The 19,530-nt window shown below is 36.6% G+C and overlaps 1 protein-coding gene across 3 annotated transcripts in view; it reads right to left on the reverse strand.

The window, feature by feature from the left end:
* Positions 1–7,173: 7,173 nt before the first annotated feature.
* Positions 7,174–19,530, reverse strand: part of CFAP69 (cilia and flagella associated protein 69) — a 73,590-nt gene continuing 61,233 nt past the window's right edge. For 2 of the 3 annotated variants that reach the window (XM_090287867.1, XM_090287866.1), the window contains exons 17-23: positions 18,485–18,677; positions 14,991–15,128; positions 14,098–14,174; positions 12,747–12,944; positions 9,601–9,687; positions 7,953–8,057; positions 7,174–7,406 (exon numbers count right to left, since the gene is read on the reverse strand). In XM_090287867.1, coding sequence (XP_090143993.1) covers positions 7,236–7,406; positions 7,953–8,057; positions 9,601–9,687; positions 12,747–12,944; positions 14,098–14,174; positions 14,991–15,128; positions 18,485–18,677 — 969 coding nt within the window. In that variant the 3' untranslated portion in view covers positions 7,174–7,235. The remainder of the gene's footprint in view (positions 7,407–7,952; positions 8,058–9,600; positions 9,688–12,746; positions 12,945–14,097; positions 14,175–14,990; positions 15,129–18,484; positions 18,678–19,530) is intronic. The other variant, XM_090287868.1, reaches the window with a different exon arrangement.

A 19,530-nucleotide genomic window follows, 5' to 3' on the forward strand; every position in this document is an offset into this window, starting at 1 on the left:
GTTATTTCTAATCCTTTAATATTGATGAAGATTATATTTTTGTTGATGTGTAATTGCTTAATGACCACTGAATGATCATTTCCATCTTTTCATATAATTTGTTAATAATTTTTTACTTAGAGGGCATCTCTGTAAAGCAGTTTTAAAGAAAACTTTACTTAAAATGCAAATGTGACATTTTTAAAAGCAACAGTCAATGAATTATAATTGTAACCAATTTTATAAAGTGTCTTATACATCATATTGACTTTAAAATTGTGCCAAAACGAATGCCAGTATTGTCCTAAAAAGTAGTATTTAATTTGATGCAATGTACTGTGTGGTTTCTGATATGTGCATTTCATCACCAAGCTAACCTATACATTAAAGTATTTTTCTATGCATTAAGGACTAAGATTTTTTCTCATTTTTATTGTCTTCCTTTTTAAAAAAGGAGTAACAAACAGAAGGACAGTAAGACATTTTATTTTAGTAAAATGCAGTTTGATAGAATTTTTGTCTTTAGGTGTTAGCTCAGTTGGTTTTTAGGTTTCCTATTTACTATTTCTCACATCTTATTCCAAAAAGGATATGAAGCTTTAAAGAAATATATCAAACAATAGGGCAACATGAAGTAGGTGAGGAAATTGGGATGATGGGAAATGAAGACAGGAAGCTAATATTATGCGGTTTTAGTTTAAATTAATACTTTTAAATGCTTTAAAATGTCATTAAAACCTATACCTTTGATAAAGGGTAGCTGTAAACTTGGTCTGAGTTTTCTGCTTCTGTAAGTGAAGAGGGAGTCATGAGCAGTTTCAAGATTCACAATGCTGATAAGAAAAACCGAACATGTTTGGGAGAAGCCCAGCTTTTCCTAGGACTAAGATCCAACAGAAGTTGGTCGCATAGGGTTTCATAATGGCTACCATGGTGCACAGCACTGTTTTCAAGTATCCTGACAATGACAGATTCCTCTTAATGCAGGTTGATGCCAGCACACCCAAATGCAATTAAATATAAACAATACTAAAAGCAGCAAAAATAATATTGAACAAGTATGCAGCTGTCTGATGGTTTGACTTGATCCAAGAGTAAACTTTGAATTAAGTGAGGGGGACTGACATTCTATGGGACACTTTGAAGTTCTGATAAAGCTACAGACCTTTTACTAGATGTTGTGTATACACACACTCATCACTTTGTGTATAATTTTAGAGGGGGGAGTGTAAGCCCATGAACCCCAGGTTACAAGTCACTAATATTAAAGAATAAATGTACTGCATAGCTTAAGGATGTCTTCTACAAATACTGTTTTATACACTGAGTTCTATATAATAACTGGTTACAGAGAATATGAGGTTATAAGTCTAATAAATTCCTAAATTAAAAATATTTTATTTTGCTAATGAAAGATGGGTCCCTAAGCTTAAAAAATCAACTGGTTGGAGGGTAGGGTAAATGTTCTCTTATAAAAATGACCAGACAGATACCCAAGAAGATGCCTAATCCATTACCTGAAGGTAGAGACACAGGGTCATGATTTTCCTTAGAAAACAGTTCTTGCTTACAACCTGTGGGCAAATGATTGAAGCTCAGAAGTTCAATGCCATAAAGCAAGAAAACATAGCTTTAGCCTAAAAAATTGTCCAACCAGTTGTCATCAAACATGGTTGTCATAAAAATTTCATTGCATTAAAGATGAACTTTTTAGTGTTACTCAATATAACTATTAGCCTTCCCAAATAAGTTAATTATAAATAGTTTCCTTTCTTCTAATTGAGTTCACATGCTACATTGAATTATTAAAAATATTAAAAATAAGGACATTTGCCAGAAAGGGGATTCTGGTTTTAGAGCAGTTCATCTTAAGCCTTTTAGATAACATGTTCTATTAAAGTCCCCCCAGTTTTTGCCCCAAATCATGCCATTAGTGTACAGAAAAATTTATTTTTCATCATTCATTTATTCATTCATTTAACAAAAATTAATTGAGCTTGGAGACACACTGCTGAACAAACTGACTCACAGAGCTGTCATTGCAATAGGACAAAGGTACAGTAGGAAATATAACTAATTCAAAAGCAGTTTTATGATATCAAAATGTAAGTTAAAAAAAGAGAAATGGCCAAAATGGAGTTGAGCAGGAGAAATAAATATGTATTTTTTTGCCCTATTCAAAATCATTTGATTAGATCAGTCAAGAGATCATTCAAAATAAAACAAAACAAAAACCCCACCAATTCAGACAGTGATATTATGGTAACTACTCAATCACTTTCCCAGTTTAGGGTGTATACTGAGCTCATATAGCTCAACTTATAACCAGTTATTTTTCAGAGGGCTTAAGGCTGAGGAGAAAGAACAGGCAGCACAACCTCTTATATTGCTCCCCAACTATTTCTTTACAAGGTGACAAAATGGACAGTAATTGAGTATCTATGCCTCAAGCTCCTCTGCTCTTCATATAGAATGTTTTTTTTTTCTCTACTTTAAACTTTTTATTTTAGAATAGGATAGTGCAGAGTTCTTCTATACCGCTGACCCATTTTTTTCCTATTATCATCTTACATTAGTATGGTACATTTGTCGTCACTAATGAACCAGTACTACTACATTATGAACTAAATTTCCTATTTTATTTGTATTTCACTAGTTCTTCCCTAATATTCTTTTTCTGTCCTAGGACCCCGTCCAGGACACCACAATTATATTGAGCTGTGACATCTCCTTGGGCTTTAAGATGTATTTGATGATCTTGATGATTTTGCAGAATGTTCCTCAATTTGGGCTTGCCTGATGATTTTTTATCATGATTAGATTAGGGTTATAGATTTTTTTTGGATGAAAACCACAGAGGTAAAGAACTTTTCTCAATGTTTTATATCAAAGGTACATGCTAGCAACATCATTTATCAGTAATAACTTGGCTAAAGTAACAACATTTGACAGGTTTCTTTGCTGTAAAGTTAATTTCCTCTCTCATACTGTATTCTTTGGAAGTAAGTCACTAAACATAATCCACACTTATAAAGGGATTGAGTTATATTCCACCTCCTTGAGAAGGGGATATCTACATAAATTACTTGGAATTCTTTGTATGGGGGATTTGTCTCCCTCCCTCCCTTTTTTCCTTCTCTTTCATGATTTATTTATATAAATATGGATTTATGGATATTTATTTATTCTTTGGGTTATAATCCAGTGCTACATTGTTTATTTTGTTGCTCAAATTATTCCAGCTTCAGCCATTGGGAGCTCTATAGGATGATCCAGATGCAGCTTGTATGTTTCTGCCCCATCTCTAGAACCAGCCATTTCTCCAAAGAGCCCTGGTTTCTTTTATTGGAGAATATTATTAGAAATAGGATCTGGACTCTAGGTCTCTCTATAGAATTTTGACCTGATAGTACCACCAGGCCAGTTTCTGGATGTCACAAGCTGCTTTTTTTCTTTCATAGAAAGCATTTTTGACATTTACCTTGACTGTAAACTAAATACAAGCAATCATGAAAAATGACTGCTAATGAAACTAATGTTATCTCAGGCTGTGTGGGCAGAAGGTATGTAAAAATGAGAGGAACTAGTTTTATGATACTATCTTCCACGGGTCTGGCTAGACCTGGAAATCTTTGTTTGGCTCTGCTGGTCACAGTACAGAGGGCTAACAAATTATAGCACTTCAGAAGGGGCTGGCCAGATTTATAAAGTCTGGAAGGATTAAGTAAGAATGATTAAAGAAACTGAATATTTTACCTGAAAAGACTTAGGGTGAACACTTAGTTTTTTCCATGTGATATGAAATGTACCTTGTGTTGCAGAAGGCAGACTGAGATCCAGAAGAATGGAAGTTATTCACCTAATTATTCACTGGTTTTCAGCCAATATAGGCAATCACTGGCTAACAGAGTTCAACCATGGAATGAGCTTCCTCACATGGTAAAAAATCTCATTACTTGGCAGGTGTTAAAGCCACTTGCATCTGTGCTCATTATACCCCATCATTTTTATTCTTTTGACTTTATTTCCATTTAGTTTGTTAGCAAAAGTTTTTGCCTGAAATCTTCTCTCTACTGACTCATGGAAGGAAATACACTGTCCAGCTCTCAGTCCTGCTGGATAGGCAAGGCAGTACATCCCCTGGGGCTCGGAAGAGGAGTGGGAGCACAGGATGTGAGACAGGGAGACTCAGAGTTAGTGACATTGTCAGAAAGCCTGATTCACTCACTCCCTGCAGGTGGCTGCAATTGTAATAGGCACACTTGGGTACAGTCTGTCTACCGAGTTAAAGTGTCTGGATTAAACGTTGCTACCATTCACACACCTACATTTATTCAGCTGTTAAATGGTTGCTGGGTAATAACCTGCCCTGTTTTTTCTTTCTTCTTCCTGATAGGTTAAGATCTACAGATATCAGAGTTTTTGTTTTTTTTAATCCTCACCTGAGAACATTTTTTCTTTGCTTTTAGAGAGAAGGGGCGAGGGGGCAGGCAGAGTGAGAGAGAGAGAAAAGGAGATAGAGATAAAGGGATTGGTTGCCTCTCATAAGCAGCCTAGATATGTGCCCTGACTGGGAATCAAACCTGCGACCCTTTGGTGTATGGGATGATGCTCTAACCAATTGAGACACACTGGCCAGGGCCATCAGAGGGTATTATGATTGTAGTCAGTCCTAATTAATCTGGAGCTATCAAGTCATGTTACAGACAAAAATGCTATTCAACCAAGTGATATTGTTTCTAGACATGTTTTATTAATGTAATAGTATTCACGCCTCATCTCTTGAACTACTTTAACATGTCTGAGTTTAGCCTTACTTGTATGGTATTTTGTTGGCTGAATCTTCTCTTTGAGCTCAGGACTCCGCTGCATTTGCTGAGCTCAAGGGAAAGGCTGCCAGGAGCTGAGACCACCATTACACTTACTCAGTAATTAATTCACTGAGGTATTGGTTACAGTAATGAATGAGATATGGTTTCTGCCTTGTTCTTAGGGAGCTTAGTCTGAGGAAGGAGCTTACAGTTTACAAAATGGGACAAAGACTCATTGTTCTTAGCCATGGACACTTCATCTTGATTCTGTGTGTATCTGAGATGTAATTGAGGTGTATTTGGTGTTTTTTGTATGGGTATCTCATCATTGCATGTTTCTACCCACATCCATTCTTGTGTCTCAGTTACTCCCTTTTACATGGAATCTGTGCTTAGGGCTTCCCGTGAAGAAGAGGAACAAATGATATCTCCTAATGTTGTGTTGTGGGTGGTGGTAACAGCGAAAGGGATTCGGGAGGGGAGAAAGCTCAAGAATAAGCTGATGCATATAATCTACTCTCCTGGGCCACAGAATGGGTAGCTGGGCCAGGGTAAAAGGCTGCTGGCCAGAGGTGAACTGGCAACTCATTCTAATTAAAACAATAACAACAGTTTCTCCCCTCATTGCAGATGTTACTGTCCTCACAGATGAGATTAAAGGAAAATTCCTGGAGGAATATGAGTTGTGGGGAGAGAGAAGATGAAGGAAGGAGGAAGTAGAATATGGGTCTAGCTCTGGTAGGGTAGCTCAGTTGGTTAAAGCATCGTCCCTGTCACTCCAAGGTTGTGGGTTCAATACCCAGTTAGATCACATACAGGAGTCAACCAGTTAATGCAATGAATGGATGGAACAACAAATTGATGTTGATTTTTCTCTCTTCCTCTCTCTCTCTAAAATCAATAAATAAAAATAAAATTTTAAAATTAGTCCTGGCTGGTGTGGCTCAGTGGGTTGAATGCTGGACTGTGAACTGAAAGGTTGCTGGTTCGATTCCCAGTCAGAGCACTTTCCTGGGTTGCAGGCCAGGTCCCCAGTGGGGGCGTGCAAGGGGCAACCTATAGATGTTTTTCCTGCTCTCTGTTTCCCTCCCTTTTCATCTCTTAAAAAATAAGCAAATAAAATCCTTAAAGAATATTTAAATTAGAATAATAAAAAAGATGGGCCTAGTGAGATGTTGGATAATGAAAATGGACTATGAATGTCTTCCCAACTCTGCATTCAGTAGCATCATACTGATAGCTTAGAATTGGTCATAGTGGAGTGCAAATTGGTAAATGTACAAATGAGGGCTTTTCCCCCCTGAAGAGCCAGTTGTACATTTACCAGTACACTACGGAGTGTGCCCTATAGGCTTAGAAGCTAGACAAATTCTAGTATGTCTTCCTGTCCAAGAAAACAGCTTCTTTTTTTCTCCCAGCCCTGGACACGAACTCAACTTTGGGGTTTCCTGGGTGGAGGAGGGGTTTGATGAGGAGAGAGACAGGCTGTGGGAACCTCATAAAGGTACACAGGGATGCAGATACTACTCTACATCCAGCATTTACCTCCTACGCTTTTGCAAGATGACTCCACCACAGAAGGAGGGAAAACACTTCCTCCACTCTTCCTTTTCCTTCCCCAATAAAGAGAAGTAGCACAGAGTTTACTTTGCATACTTATATGTTAAAAGTAAAACCATCTATTTTTTAATCTTAATTTTATTGTTTGCCTCATGACTAACATTTGCTTTTTAAAACAGAGATAATATTTTATTTAGACCAACATACTTGTTGCTAATGTTTTTGCTGCCCAGTGTTTATATATACTCATGATAACAATATCCTGAGTCCCTGCTCCACTCCATCCATATACTTTCAGCAGGCTGACCTGCTTTTGGCTCCGGGAGTGGGCAGTACTCACATGTGGCCAAAGTCATGGTGAATAGCTCAGGAGTGGGCATGTAGCCAGTCAGGGGTCCCAGAATGCAGAGGCAGTTGCAGGACTGTTGAGAGACAGGGGTGCACTCTTTTCTACTGGATATCAACCTGGGAGAATATAATCCAGGAGCTGCTAAGGAAGGAGTTTCAGTCCCTAGATCCAACAATACCTGTAGTCTTAATTGCTCCTAGATTTGGTAGCTACAGAGCCTATAAATGTTTTTTGTATTTTCTCTTTTTGGCTTAAATCAGTTGGAATAGTTCAGATGCAACCAAAAGAGTCTTAACTGATACAATATGATTTACGATTTCAGTTGAGACAATTAGTGAAAGATCACTAAATATTGATGACAACCCCCTGATGCTATATATTAATATTTTCAATAAAAAATTGTATGTGCTTGCTTTTAGTTTTAATACAATTCTACTAAAATATTTATTCTAAAATATTTGCTTTACACTTTATATAAAGATATATTTAACTAAAAATTATAAGCAGAATTTATCTCAAAAATTTTCTAGAGCAGTTTATGTAGGCACACTCTTCTTTGGCTCTTCTACAGTTTTCACTGCTTTCACTCTTTGTAAGGCTCCTCCTCGAATAGGAAGTTTTTTAAGAGCAATATCTGTATCAGCCAGAGGTCCTCCCACTAATCGGGCAGGAGTGCTTTCCACCACTACTACCCGACCAGAGGGCACCTAAAAAAGCAAAAGGTAAATATGTATGAGTCAATTTACAACATTTTTTCAATAGCAGGAAAATTCATTCATCCTTCAGCTTACTTTGGAAAAGACACAAAACGTACATATAAGTAAATAGGAAGCAGCAGGACACTGGAAAGGTAAGGGCTGTGGAGCCAGGCAAGTGGGTGTAAATCCTACTTATACTGCTTATCAGCTTTGCAACCAGGGCCGAATTACGTCTAGAAGAGAACACCAGGAATACTGGCATATGGCATAGATCTGTTGGCCAGGCAAAGGAGGCACTGCACATCTTCAGTCAAAGGAGTGTGGAGATATAATCTGACTAGTATTTGCAGTAGTTTCTTGGGGATCCTGGAGGGCTGGGCCTAGTCTAGAGCAGCATTGGATGAGGGTGAAGGTACCTTGAAGACAAATCTGCCTTAACTGTATGAAATTTGAACAGCAAACATAAAAAATATGAGGCCAAACCCCATGGCAATAACACACTGGGGACTAAATCAGTATCTACTAAGAAAAGTAATGGAGGAAAAAGAATCTTACCGTAGTGTTAAGGCCTTTAATATCCGTCCGGTGAAATATTGTATTTGGTGGTTGCTCACTGTATCTAGAGGATTCTATAGCTTTTTCCTGAAGTCTTTTGGCTTTCTGAAGATTTTAAATTAGAAAGAAAATAATATTGCTATTAAAGCATTAACTATGATACTTAACAACAAAGTATACAATTTATATTTAATTGTGCCTGGCTTATTCTTGTTTTATTAGTGCTGGAATCTTCATGTATTATTTAAGCTAAGAAGATAGTTATTAGCAGAAGACACCAGTCACCTAAAGAGATCACTGAGATTTCCCAAAATCCTGGTCATATACCAAGGGATAAAGCAGGTCCTACAGAAATCAGGTTCAATTTTTTTTTTCATTTTTAAGAAATTACTTTTTTTTTTAGCACACACATATATATTTTTTTAATTACAGCTTATGTTCAACATGATTTTGTATTAGTTTCAGGTATATAGCATAATTGTTTGGTAATCATATACCTTACAAAGTATTCCCCTTGATATTTCCAGTATCCGCCTGACACTAGGCATAGCTATTACAATATTAGTAACTATATTCCCTGTGCTGTACTTTACATCCATGACTATTAGGTAACTACTAGTTTGTAGGTTCAATTTTTAATGCATCATTGAATAAGCTACTGAATTTACATCAGGCAATGCATGTTTTCCAAGTATTTTGCATGAGTTAAATACTAACTTAGTACACTTAAATGATTCAAGCATTTAGAATAATATAAATTATATAATTTGTTGCAGTTATATTCAAGCTCAATACCTAAAGCATTAGAACAGATGAAATTCAAGGAAACCAATGATCTGCTTGGAAGGGGTTGATTTTCATTAACTGTTCCTTAAAAATACAGGTAGTTACAAGCATATTTTATAAGTAAAGTTGGGAAGAATCTTCAGTGAGAAGGGGAAGACATATTTTGAATAAGTGTGTTCTTAGCTTTGGTTGTGCTATCTTAACATCCTTCCACTATTTTCATGGACTAACATAACATTTAACAATTGCCTATCTAGAGGAAGAATCATAACATCATGTAAAAATCTTTTCAAAGTCTTAATGGAAAAATTGGATAAAAGTAATGAGATTTGGGAAATCCATGGTGCTTCTAATATATTTCACATGAAAAATTAGCATTATAAACATTTTGGCTTCTAGTTTCTAGCAGATGCACCTTCCAAATGGGTGTTTATCCCAAATTCACATTTAAACTTTAATGTAACATTTTTCTTTTGGTGGTCATGGAGGGGAAACATCCTTCGGGGAGAGAATAATATGGACAATAAATTTCTCTGTTCTTCACTCTGCTTCTTACAGAACAGATCAATGAATCAGAAGGCTCAGAATGGAAAGTAGAAGCTCATTCCTAGCTATCATCTCCTTTATGCAAACCAGAAACAGCACCCTTGCTTCCTACTGCTAAATCAAATAAAACTCAGAGTGGCATCTTCTGTAACTGTAAAAATTCATAGTTTTTGTTTTCACCTTAAATTGCATATGAGGATCTAATAGTGTTAGTATTCTACAGAAAGATCAACAGAAAAACTGAATATTTATTCCTGAAAACATTTGTCAGAGTTAGCTATTTGTTGTGGATATCATAATATATCAAAAACCCTACCTTTAAAGTTTTAGCATTTGATGTTCTAGCCAAGAAATTTTCCCATGATTTATTAGCCAGCTCTTTTTGCTTGTGTGTGGCTTGTATCTGAAATGAGAAAGATTATTAAGAGTTCCAGTTTCAACAGGAGCGGCAGCTTTACCTAAGACACAGAGGCAAACAAACACAGGAGCCTGTCAAGATGAGCAGACAGAGAAGTATGGCCCAAAAGTGGGAATGAATCAAGGTTCCAGTGGGAGAACTAAGAGACACGGAGATAGCCAACCTAAAAGACGCAGAATTCAAAACACTGGTGATAAATATGCTCACAGGCTTGACAGATATGCTTGGTATGGCAAACGCATAAGGGAAGAAGTGAAGACTATGCTAAATGAAACAAAGGAAAATCCAAACAAAACCAATGGTAAAGGGAAGGAAACCGGGGTTCAAATCAATGGTTTGGAATACAAGGAAGAAAAAAACAGTCAATCAGTACAGAATGAGGAAATAAGAATTGAAAAAAAATGAGGAGAGGCTTAGGAACCTCTGGGACAACCTTAAATTTGCCAACATCCAAATCATAGGCGTGCCAGAGGGAGAAAAGGAAGAGCAGGAAATCAAAAGCTTATGTTAAAAAATAACGAAGAAAAACTTTCCAAATTTGGCGAAGGAAATAGACATACAAGTCAGAAAGCACAGAGAGTCCCAAACAAGCTAGACCCAGAGGACCACACCAACACACATCATAATTAAAATGCCGAAGCCTAAAGATAAAGAGAGAATCTTAAAAGCAGCAAGAGAAAAGCAGAATTACCTACAAAGAGGAGCCTATAAGGCTAACAGCTGACTTCTCAAAAGAAACTTTGCAGGCAAGAAGGACTGGCAAGAAGTATTCAATATGATAGAATGCAAGGACCTACAACCAAGACTACTCTATCCAGCAAAGCTATCATTTAGAATGGAAGGGCAGATGAAATGCTTCCCAGACAAGGTAAAGCTAAAAGAGTTCATTATCACCAAGCCATTATTAAATGAAACGTTAAAGGGACTTATTTAAGAGAAAGAAGATAAAAACTATGAACACTAAAATGACAACAAACTCACAACTATCAACAACTGAATCTAAAAAAAAAAAAAAAAATCCAACTAAGGAAACCAGAATACGAACAGAATCATAGGTATGGGGATCATGTGGAGGGTTATCAGCTGGGAGGGGGAAGGGGGAGAAATAGGGAAATGGTTCAGGGATTAAGCAGCATAATTGGTTGGCACAAAATAGACAGGGGGAAGTTAAGAATAATATAGGAAAGGGTGAAGCCAAAGAACTTATATGCATGACCCATGGACATGGATTGCTGGAGGGAAGGTGGGGGGGGGTGGTCCTGGGTACAGGGGAGCAAAGGGGAAAAAAACTGGGACTACCGTAACAGCATAATCAATAAAATTAAATTTAAAAAAAAAAAAGAGTTCCAGTTTCTATGAAAGCCCTTATTTCAAAGGAAGACCTAGTTTTGGCCAAAGTAAATTTTAAGGCTGTTTAGCAAAAGAATTAGAATAATCATAAAGTTCAAGAACTTAAAAAAATGAAAGTATTAAAATAAAAAATCATCTTTTGTTGTCTAGGATTTGAATTGTTTCCCTTGAAATGTAATACCAAGTGTTGTTGTAAAAATGTAAAATATAAAAATAACAGCATTCTCAGCAACACTGATTGTTTCACATGATTGTCAGTTATGAAGATGGATAATAATCCAGAATAAAATAATATGAATGACCCAGCAACAAATTCCCAGGAGAAAATAGGTTCCTGCTGCTACTGATAATAGTTTAAGCAAGATTATATTGGTAAAACTACTTCTAATCTGTGACTGCAGCTAGACACACAGTTTCATGAGAGTGCTGAGTTTGCTGTGGTGATGCAGTCCAGGGAGGTAACTACTGGCAAATCGCAAAGGCTATACTTCTCAACAGTCTATCCCCTAAATATATCACCAGAGGACACAGGCCCTTGGTTGGTGTAAAATACACTATTAAGTTTAAGTCACACACACAATAAGTTTAAATCACGAATCTAGGAGTATTTAATTAAATACTTGCTAAAAAATAAGTGGTGTCAGAGCTATGATAACAAATCAGCAATAACCAGCATATCAACAACAGCCAGTCCACAGAGTAGACATTACGTCATTCAACAGAACTAATGAGGCCGCAGAACTTCCAATAGGGCTACCCCGCTTAAGAGCAAATAAATGGGTTAAATGGCAGCACCCACAAATAAAAATTCTTAACAAAACTTTCAAGCAAGGAGGTGTCTAAAACAGAACAAAATTCATAGGTGCGTGCAGAGTTCCACTAGGCTAAAAATGTAAATTTTAATAGTCTATGTGAAAGGAGCAGGCAGTAGAAAACACTTTGGGAATCACCTTAAAGGGTTTTAAATATTTAATTGCAGTTGTGAAGGATCGCCGGGCATAAATGGAGAATTTACATCATCTTTGTGTCTGTGGACAAGTTAATTTAAACAGCCACAGCATATCTGCTCAAAAGCTTCTGTGTGTCAGTTTCCCACCTGTGCAGCAAAGTGTTAGAGAAATGGCTTGCATTTCCCTCACAAGCTTTCTCTCATTAGCTCAAGTCAGAGACCAGTTTCTTCCTGGACTTAGAATGCTCATGGTGTTTAGGCACTGAAGTGAGCATGTGGCTTGCCGATGTGCCTGTGGCTGGCGTACCAGTGAGGGCTTATCGCAGGGTGGGGGATGAGGACCCACTTTCTCAGTGAAGTTTTACCTATAGTCACAGAGATACACCATCTGTCAGAATTTGCTGAATGTGTACATTACAATAGCCAACAATTTTTGGAATTCTGTTTGACATTTCAAAAAAAGGGACGTGTTTCAGATGTCTTTACCTTTTGAAATATAAGCCTGTAGAAATCAGATTATAATGCCATAAAACAGCACTGAATATAGTAATTGAGTATCTTAAGCTCTTAATTCCATGGTGTCTTTAAAAACTGTACAAAGACAGTGAAAGTAACATAAGAGAAAACTACAAAATAACTTTTAAGTGCTGAAACATTCACAAGCAAGGCAAACATATATGGAGAACTTGAACTAGTGTATATAATGGAATTATTATCTTGTGACTCAATGGTATCTGTGGCTTACTTTTGTATATACTTTTTGTTCATTTTGTACATCTTGGCGTGCTTGGCTTTCAATCATCTCGCTTTGCAGAGAAGCAACCATCTTTCCAATATTTTCTGAAGCTGTTGTAATAGCTTCCAAAATATTTCTATCTGTAGTTACTGGTATTAACTTTTCTGATTTTATTTCTTCACATACTTCATTCCATATTTCTCCAATCTGTTATAACACAGTTTACATTTAAAAGGTTAAATTAACTGAAAATAAAAGATACAATTTTAGGTAATTCTTTATTGTGATTGTTGTCCCAAAGTTAACACTTAACAAACCAGCTTTTCCTAAGTTACTTCTTAGCAATAAGTTAAGTACATTGGGAATGATTTGCAGTACCAGTTATGTGAGAATTTTCAGAAGTAATTTACCAGATGTTTTTCAACGATAAGGTATTCATGGGTGAGGCTCCACTACCTACGTTTACTTCACTGCCATCACCACTGCCCTCTGGTTTACAGTCACTCTTCACAGCTGCAGAAACTGCTGCTTTAGTTTCATTCTCCTGCACTACTGACACTTTCCTTCCTAGAGCTTTATATTGAAGGATGAGTCAAGCTGAATTTATAGGACAACGAACACAGTAATTCCTGGAACCCTGGAACCCAGCCACCCTGAGGAATTTGGCCTTACACCCTCCACCTTCTTGCTAAAGCAGTAATTGTATCTCAAGCTCTTAAATTCCATGGTTCCATCAAACTGATAGCTCCATAGCATATTCTGGGCTGTCTGGAAATTAATGTGCTTGATTGTATTTAAATTTAAAGAAAAATTTATATATCCAGGATAGGGATAAAATTAGTCTTATTTTCACTTGAAAATAGTTTATTCATTTACAACATTCAAATACACAGTAGACTAGTATTAGCAGAAGAAAATATTTACTTGAAAAGACACCCCTGAAACTTCAAAAGCATTTATTTACCAAAATAAGCTGGTTATATTTAATCATCATATAAAGTAGATAATACCTTAATAAGTATCAATAATTTATTTTAATAAGAAATAATTCACTTAATTCTAGCTCCTAATGTTCTATAAAGAGAAGAAATTATATTTTAAACATTCTGTTAAGCTTCTTAATAGCCCTATCTCGTAACAGCCATCTTCTTTCATAAACTAATAGTAGGATGAAATCTTATCCCATAGAAAATACACAATTATTTTTGTACATTTTTTTAATAGTACCAGATACAAAATGGAAAATAAAAACTGCACAGTACACATAAGTTGAATGCTCACAACTATGAACAGATCTTTATTTCCCAATTGATTTTTTTGCTATACTATATTTTAATAACATGGTTAAGAAGGTACTCACTTTAAAATCAAGATATCTATGTATGATACAAAGAGTGATAAAATCTTCAGTAGATAGGCCAGGTAAATTTTCGAAATCTAAACAAAGTTTATAAAGAAAGACTTACTTTAACAGAGCAAGTGATTAAAAAAAAAATTTATATATATATATACACACACACACCATAAAAAATGCAAATAGTTTTGAACTCCTTTTGTTTTATTAAAGATTACTCTGTGAGGTTGACTTCCTTCTGTAACAAACCTCTGCCAGGTCATCCTTATGCCGTCATTAAAGAGGAATACTTTCTATGCTGTGGTCAGACCACGATATTGTACTATGAGAACCTGAAGAGTGACAATTTTTTCCTTAGTAAAAATCAAGGACTTAAAAATGAAAAACAACTCAGGCCCTGGCTGATGTGACTCAGTGGACTGAGCACCGGCCTGTGAACCAAAGGGTTGCCGGTTTGATTCCCAGTCAGGGCACATGCCTGGGTTGCAGGCAGGTCTCCGATTGGGAGCATGTGAGAGGCAACCACAATGTTGATGTTTCTCTCCCTCCCTTCCCCCTTCCCCTCTCTCTAAAAATAAATAAAATCTTTTAAAAAAACAAACACAGGTGATTCAGAATTCTAGTGTTTAAGCCTAGTCATCTAAACTAACTGCCTTTAATCCTGGCTGCACACTGGAATTGTCTGAGGAGATTTAAAAATACCGCTGTTTGGGTCCCACACATCCTGATTAAACTGATCAGGTCTGTAGCCTGGACATTGGGATAACAATGGAACATGCATTTATCTGTATAAAGGGACTTTCATTCATCATGTTTGAAAATGGGTTCCAAAGCAAAATCAGCTTACATACTTAGCAAAACAAGAGAGGCTCTTGGGAATCTGACGAGTAGCTTCTTACCTAGTTTGTCCAATACAGCATAAATTTTTGCTCTAATGTTCTCTGCGACATCCATAACAGCAACCGTCGGGCAGTTGGCAGGCAGTGGCATGATTTTTTGCTCTTCTTGAAAACTAGTAAATAGAGGTCTCTTTGTATCTAATCGTTAGATGTCAGAAAAACATAGAAGGGACAGATAAAAACCGTAGTAAATTAATACTTAATTTTGAGATTTTAGTCCAGACACCATAAAATATATAAAAACTTCATATAATACAGTAAAATAGTGCTTTATATATGGTTACTCTTTTGAAAGCATAAGTAACCTGTGATTTCTTCCTCATTCTGTGGCAAAACCTATAGCTTTCATTTTTATTATTTATGTAAGATATGAAAATTTCACAAAATTACTTTTTAAAGAGTGAAACTCTTATGTAACTCTACTAATTTTGAAATCCAGATTTTGAACAACGTCAGTTTAACAAAGATGTGATGTCTTTGCTTTTGGTTTCAACATACTATGCTATAAATATAAAAACGATTTTATGATGTTATAGATCAAAACTCAGAAATAATAAAATCAGATTGAAGATATAAATCATCAGAAGTTAAAGGAGAAGCATTTTCATTAAAAAATAAATAATAGTGCCCTGGCCAGGTGGCTCAATTGGTTGAAGCGTCATCCCCTACACCAAAAGGTTGTGGGTTTGATTCCTGGTCAGAGCAAATACTTAGGTTGCAGGTCCCAAACCCGGCTGTATTGGAGGTACTGATCCAAGTTTCTCTTTCACATAGGTGTTTGTTTCTCACATCAATGTTTCTCTCTCTCCCTTCCTCATTCTCTAAAATCAATAAACATATCCTTGGGTGAGGATAAAAAAGAAAAAGGTAATACTAACAGTTTCGATGAAACCATAAGAAGAATATTAAGATGTTTAGAAAATGTAATGTAGCACTGTAGAACAGATAAATGAACTATAAATTCTGATTTGTAAACCTCATTAACTTACAATCTAGTAATTAAAATTCATGAAACATTTGATTTATTTTTATTTAGAAAAGTTTCTTCAAATAAAAAGTAAATTTTATAAGTATGAATCAACAAAAATGTACAAAATACTATAAAAACTGTTTATAAGCACTCTGTTTATATCCCAATTTTTAATGGTAAATGAAATATTACTGAATCTATTTGTGAAAGCAGGTAGGCCAAAGAAGCTTCTTTAGGAAGTACTGTTAGTTTTTTCAAGTTAAAGAATATAATTAAATACCATTCCAGAAAATTTCTATAAAAATATGAGTCTGCTACTAATATGCTTAAGTTTTATGATGGCAAGATGTGTAAACTCCTGTAAAAGAACTTTAAACAAAGGGGTGACAGTCCTTTCCTAATATCTTATTTATATTAAACTAAATTTATTGGGGTAACATTATATAAGTTAACAAAACATTACATAAGTTATTAAAAACATTATATAAGTTTCAAGCTTACAATTCTATTATACATCATTTGCATATTGCATTGTGGGCTCATCTCAGTCTAGTATCCCTTCAGCACCAATAGATTTGACCTCTCTTTACCCTCTTCATCCTTCCCCCTCTCCCTTCCACTCTGGTTACCACTATAACTGTTATTTGTGTGTATTACTTTATTCATATTTTTAAAAAATATGCTTTATTGATTAAGCTCTTATAGTTGTTCCAATTTCTTTTCCCTTGGTTCCCCTCCACCCAGTGACCCCCCTCTCTCCAGTTGTCTCTGCCCCCTTAGTCCATGCCCATTGGTTGTGCATATAGTTCTTCTCAACACCCTCCTACTATGCTTAATTCCTGTACCATCTCCCTCCCTTTCTCCCCTCCCCTCTCCCAGCTGACCTCCCCCCATAATGTTCCCCATACTTATAATACTTTTCCCACTCTTGTTGCCTACTTAGTTTGCCTTTGTTTTGGTTCCCTAGCTTCTATTATTGGTTGTTGTGATACAGTTTTCATTTTAATGTTCATAGTTTTGGTCCTCTTTCTCCTAAACAAGTCCCTTTAATATTTCATATAACAGTGATTTGGATCTGATGAACTCCTTCAGTTTTACTTTGTCCTAAAAGCACTTTCTCTGCCCTCCTATTCTGAATGACAGCTTTGCTGGATAGAGTAATCGTGGTTGTAGGTTTTTGCTTTTCATTACCTTGAATATTTCTTGCCAGTCCCTTCTTGCCTGCAGAGTTTCTTTTGAGAAACCAGCTCATAGTCTTATTGGGACCCCTTTGTATGTAATTCTCTTCTTCTCTCTTGCTGCTTTTAAGATTCTCTCTTTATCCTTAATTTTTGAAATTTTGATTATAATGTGTCTTGTTGTGGTTCACCCTGGGTCCAGTTTTTTGGGAACTCTCTGTGCTTCCTGGACCTGTAAGTCTATTTTTTTCCCCAAGATAAGGAAGTTCTACTTCATTATTTTTTCACACAATTTTTCAATTTCTAGTTCTTCTTCTTCATCTTCTGGCAACCCTATGATTTGGATGTTGGCCCACTTGTAGCTGTCCCATAGGTTTCTGAGCCTCTCCTCATTTTCCTCACTTTTCATTTTCTCTTTCTGCACTGGTTGACTGTTTGTTGATTTGACCCCTGGTTTTCTTTCCCTTCCCACTAGTTTTGCATGTGTTTTCATTCATTTCAGCAGGACTAGCCTTCATTCCCTCCTTGTCTTGCTTAAGACCTGCTGTTAGGTCTGTAAGCATTCATATAACCAAAGCTCTGAACTGTGCGTCAGAAAGATTTCCTATCTGCTGCTTCATTAGACTAGATATGTGCTGTCTGGTCAGCTGCGTCACCGGGATCTCTACTATGATCAGTGCCAACCTGACCGTTTTGTGTTTACCTTTGCTTCCTGGGCGGGGCTGTCACACCTCCTATGCTATAGGGGGTGCAGCCCTGTTCACTCGTCACTACCGAGCGACCCTTCTTACCATGCTGTGGCATTTTGTGTGGGGGCGGGGGTCCAAGATGGATTCTTGCCATTCACTCTCTGCTGAGACTGGGAGCTTCTTCTTCCGTCCCCACCCACTCTAGCCTTCACAGTCCGAGGCAATGGGGGTCTGCCTTCCCAGGCGTTGGAATCACGAGCTGACGGGTCTGGTCTGTAGCCAGGGGTGCTCCCCACGTGTTTCTCGCCTTTTTAAATATGGGTGTCTGTGCTTACCACCCTCCTGCCGCCGTTGTTGCAGCTGCCACCGCCAGCACAACTTGACCTCTCTGTCCCGGCTTCACCCTTCCTACCCATGTGGACAAGCACCACTTCTTTATAACTTCATATGTTGGACTTCCATGTAGCTTTATTTTTTGGAACTTCTGGTTATTTCTGGTTTTGCAGTAGTTGTATTCCTTCTTAGTTGTGGAGGGAGACAGAGCGGTTCAGTCTAGGCCTCCATCTTGGCCAGAAGTCCCCTTTTACTAATCTTTTAAGATCCCTAACAACAAACGTGTATCTAATTGCTTGTACAAACAACTATAAATACACTCACCGATAATCATTCCATGTTTATCACGTTTTACGCCTAGTTCTTTTTCTTCTTTTCTCCACAATTTAATTAAAAGGCTAGCAGCTGTTATATTCTTCTTTCCCCGCCAAGCATTGACATGAGCCGCAGTTTTGGGATTATCACAAAATTCAACCATTATTCCAAGTATCAGGTTACAGAATTTTTTCTGGTTCAACTTTTGCAAGAAACAGAAGAAGAAAAAGTTGCAATACATATTAAAATACATCCTTGCAAAGGGAGAAACATTTGTATTAATAAGTTTCTCCTAAATGATTGCCTTATAAAATTGATGCTCTACTTGAGTATGATTGGTGCTAATATGTTAAAACAGATGTTCACTGCACTGGCCAGTGTGGCTCAGCTGGTTGGAGTGTCATCCTGCAACAGAAAGATTGCGACTCGATTCCGGTTTAGGGCACATACCCAGGTTGCAGGTTCGACCCCCAGTCACAGTGCTTATGGAAGGCAACCAATTGATGTTTCTCTCTCCCTTCCCCACTCTCTAAAAGCAATGAAAAAATGAGCTCTATGAGGATTAAAAAGCAAATAAAAATCCCAAACAACAGATGCCTATCGTAATAAATAAATTTTCAAACATTAGGAATTAAAAAAAAAAAGATTCAATATAACTCTGATGTATTTACAAACATACATCATGACCAAAATTGAAATTGGTTTTGTTGACTAGGAAAAAGAGAGAGTGCAAAAGAAAGTAAAGATGTTCATTTTAGGTGGAGCAAGGTCAACAGTGCTGTATTTGTCACTGCAGTTAACAGGATCCTTCCAACTTACATGCTTCAATGTTTGTAAAGATTCATAGTAGCGGTAACCTCGTCGTTACTAAGAGAAGAACTTATGGTAACTGCAAGTGATAGTCATATTTGAAAATAACTCTAAATGAGGTATAATTTTGTATTTTGAAAATCAGCATCCATAAAAGAGTATTTAAGAATTTAAGAAAAATTATCAGACATCAAGCATATTTCCTTTGTTTTGTTAAACTAGTTTTCAGCAAACCAAAATTTAGG

This window comes from Furipterus horrens, unplaced genomic scaffold (genome assembly GCF_987537825.1).
Source record: "Furipterus horrens unplaced genomic scaffold, mFurHor1.1.pri manual_scaffold_9, whole genome shotgun sequence".
In the NCBI taxonomy this organism is placed as follows: Eukaryota; Metazoa; Chordata; class Mammalia; order Chiroptera; family Furipteridae; genus Furipterus; species Furipterus horrens.